General features: G+C 39.4%; 1 protein-coding gene across 1 annotated transcript; it reads right to left on the bottom strand.

The window, feature by feature from the left end:
• Positions 1-2176: 2176 nt before the first annotated feature.
• On the bottom strand, positions 2177-7854 carry nfkbib (nuclear factor of kappa light polypeptide gene enhancer in B-cells inhibitor, beta). The gene is made up of 6 exons (XM_056237808.1): positions 7032-7854; positions 6824-6941; positions 3263-3467; positions 3047-3135; positions 2709-2946; positions 2177-2629 (listed from the first exon to the last, which is right to left on the bottom strand). The coding sequence occupies exons 1-6, from the start codon at positions 7520-7522 to the stop codon at positions 2586-2588; spliced, it is 1185 nt and encodes a 394-aa protein (XP_056093783.1). The 5' UTR covers positions 7523-7854; the 3' UTR covers positions 2177-2585.
• Positions 7855-10570: the final 2716 nt, after the last annotated feature.

Genomic DNA, 10570 nt, shown 5'->3' with positions numbered 1-10570 from the left:
AAAAAAAAAAAAAAGGATTATTGTTTTGCATAATGTAAAAGTCTACTATTAGGATCCTTTGCATTGTGACATTTTTAATTTCAGGAGAATTTTACCCTCCAATTCGTATTATTCTAATGGCAAATAGTAATTCTTATATTTAAAAAAAAAACTAAATTTTTAATGTGATTCTAAAACTTTACTTTCTATTCCTCACAGCCTCATTTTCATTTCTGTAAAAAATATGGCTCTACCTTGACTAAAGGTCTATTACAGTAATGAGAATCATAATTTAAAAAAATTAGAAAAACATATAACAGATATGAGGGGGTAAAATGCACTTATTTATCCTGAAAAGTTTTTTTGTTTTGGTTTTTCCTTTGGTTTTTGGTTGAGTGGCAGTAAATCTTACCAAAAGATTTTAATAAAAAAATTGAATTCTAAGTTACTTCTTAAAAAGGGCAAGTGTGTATAAAAAAGGAGAGCAGACATGTTTAAAAATAACAAAGCCGGCTAATCCAGTCAGGATGATTTCTTTTGAATGAAGTGTCATTTCAAAACCTGCAGCCAGCCATTCACACATAATATAGATTCTGCAATCTTTGGGTTCAGATGCGACTACATCAAGAGAAAAGTGTGTATTTAAGTGATTATGTGAACGAGACAAATAAAACAAGTCTTATTATCATTATTGTTTATTGTCCATTTGAATGGTTTCTAAGAGCTTTTCAGTCATTTCACCCATCACCAAGTAAACATAAATATGTACAGATAAGAGGACAAATACATCACTCTGTCTGCAGTATGTTTGTTTATTCATGGATTAGAAACATTCAAATGCAAATCCAGCTTCCCCTAAAATCAACCGTACCTCTCAATGTTTAAGACATGGCTACACTTGTTTAATGAATCCCTAAATGTTACTCCCTCCTCTCTCTTTTTACATCTAGAATGGCATATTCTCAATGAATGAATAATCATTAACCTTGTAATTTAAAACAGGACAAACTTAATCTGCTCAACATTATACAGTCAACTCATAGAGGACAAGTACCAGTCGATCAGGCGCCCTGATTTCCAAAAGAGTGTCTGTATTACCAACAGAGGGCACCAATCATCGAGAAAGTTTTCACGCTCACCCCAACAAACAGAAAATCTGAAATTGGCCTACAAACAGGTGACTGTAAATGTCCACAACCACAATGCCCCAATAGCATGTGTGAGTGAGTGAATGGAGATCATTCTCCACTTTTGTAACAATTGAAAACAAAACAGTCTGTCAGACATATATATTTTTTATATTATACTGTATTTTATATTATATTTCAAATATATTTTAAGATGCTTTAATAAGACAAAAAAGTAATAGTGTTGTCATGTGTTTCATGTAATTTGGAATGTTTGTTAGATGCTTCACAGTTCAAATAATATGATAGTGTAACTGTAAGCGGTTAGTTGAGTATGAACATCCTTAGATCAACAATTTAGCTCTAAATCTATTTATGTGCATTCAATCCAGTTTTGAATTTGTTGCCATTTGTATTGTAGAGTTCTGTAACGTCTGTAATTTTTATCCATTTAGTTTATCCTCTCTGTCTGACCTACTATCCATCTCAGAATTCAGATATCCACCTCTTGTCACCTATTTCAACCCTAACACCCATTATATGTGAAGAAAGAAGAAAAAAAAACATCCACTCTAAACACACAAGACAATTGGGACGTCACTATGAAAACAGTGACATTCCACTCAAAAAACACAGCCAATAGTTGGTTTAACAGTAATAGTAAGTAAACCAGTTTATTAAAAAACATTCATTTTCTCTTCAAGATTTTTGCAGCTAAATCTGGCTAATAATTTAGTTTTAAAAATAAAGAAAGCAAGCCACTATTGTCATGTTGTGGACATAATGAATCTACCCACTAGTGGGAGTATCACAGCCATGCTGCTTGCGTGGCACGCAACCTAAGGTGTCTGATATCATCCAGGGAATTTGGTTCTTAAAGCGATAGTTCACCCTAAAATTATATCATCCATAATTTACTCATCCTCATGTCGTTCCAAACCTGTATGACTTTATTTATTCTGTGGAACACAAAAGAAGATATTTTACCTAAAGATTTGATAGATATATTGTCCAAACAACATTGGACTCCATTGTCATTTTCTGTGTGCAAACCCCCCCCCCCCCCCCCATTTGTCAAACTATCTTCCCCAGAAGAGAGAAACTCATACAGGTTTGAAACATCATGAGGATGAGTAAATGATAGCAGAATATTCATCTTTAGGTAAACTACCATTTTAGGCCACACACAAGATGAGCCAGTGAGAGGTTTTACTAAATAAAAAGCTGCCTCCATTGTTATAGCTTTGAAAAGGCTTTGCGTGATGTCAGGCTTAAATAACTAAGGTCCTCCATGACTAACAGAATCTAGCTATGTATTCCATTGAACCAGAAGCAGCATACTGACATCATACTGTACCTTAAAACAAAATATACACACAGACACACATAATAGCCTCCACCAAATACACTCAGATGACACAATTGTTCAGCTGGATTTCAAAGGGTCTAATGGCAGAGTAGTGTCCATGTTTTTTACAGCTACAGCACTCGCTGTCCATTAATGATGACATCATCAAACTCCTGTGACAGATAGAGAAATGGTAAGTACAGAAACATACTTTTAAGCATTCTGTTAGTAAATGTGTGTGGATTTGGCTCTAACCTCTTCACTCTCTCTGTACTCCTCCTCTTCATCATCGCCCTGTATGTATGTGGCCCCATGGGCACTAAGTAGGGCCTGCACCTCTTTGTTGGGTCTGTAAAGGGCACAGTAGTACGGGGTGTGGCCTGCATACGAGCGCTGATTCACCAATGCGCCGGCGCTCAGTAACAAATCCACTACCGCTGACCTTTGACCTTCCACTGCCCAGTGCAATGGAGACCGACCTGACCCCAAATCCTACAAAGCCAGAGTTGATGATTGAACACTAAAATATACTCGAAAAGAAGATTAATATGATCTTTTATAAAATATATATTTTTTGTTTATAATTTCTTACTCGTTGATTGGCATCTGCTCCTGCCTCCAGCAGCATTTTGATGATATCACAATTGCCCCTATGTACAGCCAGGTGCAGTGCACTCACACCTTAAAGTGACAGATGGACAGAGAAAGGGATAGTATGGATGGAAAAGACAGAGATATATACTGATAAAATAAATTAGATTCAATATTAATCAGAGTGAAAATGTGTTTGCTTGAGTTTGTAGTGTACCTGAATAATTGGTGATGGTGAGGTGCTCCGGTGGGGTCCGTGGGCAGCTGGTGAGCTCTCTCACACACTCTGTGCGAAGCTCTCGGACAGCCAGGTGTAAAGGTGTGTTGCCGCCCCTCTCTTGGATCTCTGCACTGGCTCCACTCCACAACAGTGCCCGAACACACTCGCTCCGGTCTACTATGACTGCTAAATGTAGAGCGGTCTGAGCGAAGAGGGTGGAAAAATTACATTGGTTACACATCAGTGTTGCAATGTACACTTAAGGCCAAAGTATACTTCACTTTTTACGTGTGCGCAAGGGTCACCGTACAGTGCGCGTGACGCGAATTTCGTCATCAAAAGAGTACCGCTTTTGTAAGCGTAAGCACTTTGCGAAAGGTAAAGGACTGGAAGGTACTTAGCTTGCGTACGTGTAAAAAAAAAACTAAGTGTACTTTCTGCTTCACAATAAGCAAAGTCTCTTTCAAGGAAAGTCTGTTCACTCAGCAACCATATTTGCAACGGCTCCGGGCAGCCATGTTTCAGAACACTGAGGGCCAGATGTACTAACGTTTTTGCGCCCACTTCAGGGGTATTTGTTTTGCAAAGTGCGCATAAAACCATGGCGAGGTATGTACTGTACGAACGGAAGCACCGAGATGAAAGCGCAGACTGCCTGTCGCGGGAACTGAAAATGACAAAATGCGCTTTTCGTGTCATGCATATGCATTCATGGGATGGTCAAGGGGAAAGTGGGAGTGTCACATAAAGAGATGGGAGGGGGAAGTGTAAACTGCGCCTAATTATGTGTTCCGCGTTATGTACAGAAAAAGCCGGTGAAAGCGCGCCTCTATTTTGCGCTGAAAATTCTCCGCCTCTTAAAAGCAGGTGTAACTTAGGAAGCGGGTTTCCTGCGCATATGCCTCCTGGTGGAATGGCAGCAGTAATCCGAGCAAGACGAAGACATATGCTAAGGAGACGAGCTGAAAAGATTTTTGCCACAAGAATCACACTTTTTCAGTTGAGTGAAAACGAAATCATTAAGCGTTACAGATTAAGCAGCTACGCAATATTACAGTTACTGGAAGAAATCAAAGATGACATCGAATCTCCGACTCAGCGTTCACATTCCATTCCAGCAGTTGTTAAACTCCTCGCTACATTACAATTATTGGCATCAGGATCATTTCAAACAGTCATAGCATCAGCAGTGAGAGGAGGCGGCCCATTCAATTGCGCGTTTAAATACACCCAATTTACGGTATAGTGGGTGGGGACAGGCGCCGAGTACCTGATGAACTGCAGGTTTGGTACATAACACGCACACTGTGGTTTCACATCAAGCGCTTTCTGCATCTTGGCTATGGCGCTATTAACGCTGCGTTCGCAAATGTACGTACATCTGGCCCCGAGTGTTTCTATAGCAATCAGAGCTTCTAACGGCAGCTGCAGTGACGCATTGACTTTATCAATCAGCGATTAGCCTAGCTCTTTTATTTAGAAAGCGGGACTTATTCTATATATTAAGTCTTTGCTATAAATAGTCTCAGCCTCAGACGTCACGCCGAGGGACCATTGGCCGAACGTCTGATGCATAAAGCACACAAAATTGGAAACACTTCAGGAGTTTCAAAGTCGTCATCTGATTGGTTGAGTTCTACAGGATTTCCGGGAGAAGTGTGTGTCGCATTCTTTAACGATCCATCAGGAAACAAAGCCGTTGACACCAAACCCCTTCATAGAAGAAGAAAGTTGTAATTTTTACAACTGTGACAATCAACGCTTCTCAGGATCAACTAAACGCTGGATTTTCAAAAGTATTGAAGTATGTAAAGGTCACAACTTTTTTAAATACGTCCAAGAGTTTTACACGCCGGTCTGTTATTGTAGGGACATCAATAGCTGTGTTTACATGGTTCAATCGGAATAAAATCAATCCGATTGATGAATCCGAACACGGTGTTTACATGAACGATAAATAAAGTAATCGGGTTGATGTGCGCGTTTATATGTCACAAGATTTAAATCGGAATTGATTTTTTGACATGCGCACACTGTGTTAACTCAATAACTACAACAGTTATCAGACAATAGATTCTTTATTGCTCCATCACATAACACAGCCGCTCTACCTCTCATAGAACGCCCGACTGAACAACAACTGAATAAACCGCGCTAACCCATAAAAGGTGCTCTTCACACATGCGCAGTAAGAAGAAACATAACTTAACTGCACGAATATGCCCTGTTCGCGCATAACTATTCTCCTCTATTGGTTCTTTATTTTTTTAAACAGCAGACTTAATATTTATCCGTCTCTGGTCATGATTTGGAGACGATGAGCATGAACCGTTTTGCCGTGCTGCTTATTTTGATCACGCAGTAAAACCCCGCGCTCAAAACCAGTCATCCATGGATGATAATCTGAAACGAGCACTGGTGGGACGTTGTCCTGCTCCACTTCACAGACGCTGAGTGAAATGAGAATTTTTTAATAACGGAACACTCATTTTATATTCACTTTATTCAACAGGAAGAACAGCTCGTACCGTGCGTCATACGTCATTACGCTATTTCAACGTCATTGCACATGCGCAGTCCTTTTAGTTTCGGTTTTCAATCCGATCAAGTGTTTACATGTTCTCTCGATCGGATTACAAAAGAAATAAACCACCCCTTTCAATCCGATCGAAATTTCAATCGGATCGAGCTCAATCGGATCGATTAAGGGGTTTACATGAAGGTTTTTTAGTCCGATTGAGCCGTCAATCCGATTATAAGTGTCCATATAAACGCAGCTATTGTTATATTTTCACTCCTCTAAACATAACGCTGAGCAAAACAAACAGATTAGTTGTTTTACATATCAGTCAGACGTTCCCTTGGCCAATGAAAGCAGCGATGGAGTCCAGATGAAGGTCTGGCTATGCGAGACTATAGGCCCCTTTAAAAAAAAAAACGACTTTCAGTTGTGGTATGCATTATTTCCAGAGAACAATCATGTAGTTTGGCTTGCTAGTGCTTGGTTTCCGTTTCCCAATAGGTGCATATGGATGAGAAAATTTTAGTTGTAAGTGAGTGAATTTTCTTTTCTTATTGTGACGCATATCTGAGGCTTCACGAAAATGGGAAAAAATGTAGGGCGGGACTTTATTTTGTCCATCGAGAATTGATTGGATTGTTGTCATTTGCTAATTGCTGCGATGGTGACATGAGTGCCAGGTTGCTGAAAGGGAGGGATTATTGTCCTGCCCTCATAGCATCACAGCAAGTCATCAGAGAAGAAATGTTGTTGTGACGGGGCAAGGAAGATAATGTTTTCTATTAAAAATGACTAAGAATTTAAAAAATGGTGTATGGACAAATAATTTATATTCCATAAAAAATAAGAATGGTCAAGTATGATTTAATGGTGATTTTGACAGCAAAATGCAATATAACCTAATTTAATATGTAATATTTTATGAAACAATAAATCAGATCATTGGATGTAAAGCAATTCTTCTTTATCCATAGGTGCTGCTCTGCCAGATCAAGTTGCTTGTTTCTTTAGATCTGGCAACACTGTTGTGCGGTTACCTGCCCCAGGTCATTTTGGATGTGCAGGTAAGGAGTCCAGGTCTTGTCCACCACAATTTCTTCAAGCAGGCACTGAACAACACCCCACTGCTCATGAATCAGCGCCAAATGAAGTACCCTGACAGACAAAAAAGATAATATACAGTCTAAATCCAATGGCCTTCCAAACAGACAAATGTACAGGCAACAGAAAACAACAAAGACTTACGTGTCACCGTCCTCTGACAGAAAGTTGAGCGTGTTGAAGAGTTCTTCTCTCCGCTGCCGACCCTCCTCAGTGTCCGAGACCGCCAGTCTGTCTGTTCCTGCGGGCTCGCTTAGGATCATGGTGCCGATCCCGTCGGAGAGACACCCCACCACCGCATCCTCATTAATCGAGTCCCCGATGGCAGAATCGAGCCTCTCTCCGCCGCCAATCGACACGCAGTCCATGGTGCCCCTGTTGTCGGACTCGTCCGAAGGTGGGATGTCAGGTATGTCAGACATAGATCGATCAGGTGCCCACATCTGCTCGGCCTCTGTGTAAGTGCCGTAGGAACCCTCAAAACCGAGTCCGACCCCGCTTAAGGAGTCTAGCCCGCTGTCACACCAGTCCTCCGGGACAGCGTCCACGGCGCCCCGTTTTTCCATAGTGTAGCTCGGTCCAGGCCGTGCATTCTGTCTTCGGGATTCACCGTGAATATCTTGCGTCCCCTCCATTTATATATGAATCATCCGTTTAAATGGTGTCAGCTGTAATAAGAGAAACTGCTTTTCTTGACCAACAGCTATCTGCTTGCGCCGTTTTCGCTTCTATCCAGATGGATTGTTTTTAGGGGAACAAGATGAGCTCTTTCTGGACAAATTCCCAAACAACAGCGGCAAGCGCTGTCGCACGAGCCTCAGATTCCCTCCATGTCCGGAGCATTATAAAACTACAGATTGCTCACCTTGTGAGCGGCTTACTGTTGCCCAGTTTGTCCAGAAAAGGCCGTGTGTCTGCGTAGGTGTTTTCCTGGGGAATTCCCAAAGCCTCTCTCGTAACCAGACACCGTGGGGAAGTGCGCATGCGTAGGGCTCAAGGCGCGCATGCGTAGCACACACAAAATTAACTGTCAGTTACATTAGTTTCTTTGGGAGTTTCACCGCGTTGCTTTTGTTGGGGGAATTTCAAGTGGTTATTAACTTGAACTGTCAATAAACCAAGGCAAAGAATTAATGTTTGTTTTGTATTGCAATTTAATATGCTGCTTGGGTGTGTTAGTTAGATGAATAATATAACAAAGCCTACTACATACATAGACTTGTAGTCTTGTAAGAGCAGGAAATTATATACGCTATTTGTTACACAGTAGTAAACTGTGTAAATTAGTGCCAAGTATAAGGGTTGTTGTTACAAACCACTGCACTACCATGGTGTGTTGTAACACGGACATAAAATGACATACAATTATTATCACCACCCCACATTTTAAGCACTTAAATTTAAAATTGTAAACAGCCTTTATGTAGCACTATAATTCAAATAAAATTGGGAATATGGCCTAATATATGGGTCAGTGACATGACGTGCATATTTTTGTGTCCAAGTGTATTATTTCCTTTTAAAATAATTTGATAAATTCATGACATCACTTGATTCTATAAAATCTAGAACCCATTCAGCTAGAATACATTTTTTGTACATTTCATAAATAGATATTATTTAATGTTTTGGTATCTTAAACCCCCAAAATGTCAGGTGGTGCAACTGTCCGAAAAAATTAACTAAGAACGTTTTAAATTGTCTTTATAATAAAAAGTTAAAAACGAAATACTATGACATCATTTTAGGGTTGAAACCTGTCATATACACAAATTTTATGGATATCAGTAGTTTTAAAGCTTTTGAGATAGGCTACTTAAAAAACCTTTGTATATTCTCAAATGTCAGGGTGGCACAACTGCAAACATGGCTTTTTTATTATGAATTGACAAGGTGGGCTAATAACAGTAAGCATGATAATGCATCATCCAGAGGACCTAAACTGATCCTTGTGGCAGAGTGAAAAGGTTTGTAGATCTCTCTCAAATACTGGCAAAAACTGCTAATTTCAAGTATGGGTAGGATGGTACACTTTCCATGTCAGGTGGTACAACTACAGTACATACAACTTTTGTACAGCCTGACATAAAAACAGTCAAAAACTAAATTTAAAAACTTTGAAATGTTATTCAACTGAAATTTGTTTAAACACATTGTTCATGACTTTATTCTATTATCATGACTTTAATATCTATTTTATATTTATATTTTTATATTTATATTAATAGGCCTATTTATTTATTTTTATATTAACAACCCTCATGGTCTGTTCAGCCATGTTTTTAACAGCTTAGATGAGAAGCTTTTTATGCTGTAAATCATTTATATTTATATTATATTTATATTTTACACAAAGTCTTAAAACTTCTGCTGTCATCTCAGAAGGATGGTGGTCATATAGTGATTTCATCACTGTAGCTAACTTTCTAACACTAATTAGTTAAACTGATGGTGTTACAACTCGTCTTACAACACTCCCCTGCCTCCACTATCTAGATTTACCTTTTTCAATGTTCTCTACTTGCCTTTTTTACTTGAAAGCTATAAAAAACCTCACAGGGCAATGAGTGGTATTTTAAACAGATCAGACACCAGGTGGCAGTGTATCTGTTAATTTCATATTTGTGCCGCTCTCTCTGGTAAACAAAATAATTAATCCTCACCAATGACAGGATGATGTCATTGTTCACGTTTTTTATGCTCTATTTTGTATTTATTAAGGAAAAATCTGCAAGAAAATCTCTAAATCACAGTAATATTTTATATGTCTTGATTATATATAGGCTATATTTTTAAGAAGCGGATAATGTTTAATGTGTAACAGTGTGGCTGTTTGAAAGTGTGCAGGTTCCACACCAGAAACTGCACAAAAAAACGTTCTAACGTAACATGGTTCAAGGCAAGGACACTTTTTTTTTACCCATGTAACACAGTCTCATCCCAAGAAGTCATATAACTGACGTCTTGGGACGTCTTTTGACCATACGTCAATATCCGCCTTTTTAGGGTACCCTTAAACGTCGGTTTATGACGATCCTGGGACGTCATACAACTGACGCTTTACCTTTAACGTCAGTTAGGTGACGGGGTAGGTTTAGGGGTAGGTTTAGGTCTGGGGTAGAGTTAGGATCCGATAACGTCATCTAACCGACGTTTAAGGGTACCCTAAAAAGGCGGATATTGACGTATGGTCAAAAGACGTCCCAAGACGTCAGTTATATGACGTCTTGGGATGAGACTGCACTGACCCATGTTAACATGTCTTAATCATAAGTGCCACTGTAGATTGAGGGAAGGATGATTCAGAGTGACTGAAGCTAAACGGAGAGAGTGATGAAAGAAAGAGTCATAAAAGGTGTTTTGAAGGTCTCTCTCTCCCTTGCTCTCTCTCTTTTTCTCTCTCTCCGTGTGTGTGTGTGTGTGTGTGTGTGCGCGCATTATGAGGAATAAATGTCCCCGCATAAATAGTAAAACCTAAAATCACTTGTATTGAGAGTAGCAATGGTCTCCACTATGAAATGGCTTAATAAACACAGTAAATAGTGATTAATGAAGGTTTCTGCGAGGTTTAAGGGCAGGATTAAGGAATAGAAAATATCATTAGCTCAGTATAAAAGTAGAAGTCAGTAGAAACTCCCATGAAAGAAAAACAGACATGTGCGTGGGCATGGAAGGATCCTAAA

Source organism: Rhinichthys klamathensis, unplaced genomic scaffold (assembly GCF_029890125.1).
Source record: "Rhinichthys klamathensis goyatoka isolate OS25496 unplaced genomic scaffold, OSU_Roscu_1.1 h1tg000501l_1, whole genome shotgun sequence".
NCBI lineage: Eukaryota > Metazoa > Chordata > Actinopteri > Cypriniformes > Leuciscidae > Rhinichthys > Rhinichthys klamathensis.
The sequence above is the reverse complement of the archived record's forward strand: the minus strand, read 5'-3'. Positions and strand labels throughout refer to the sequence as shown.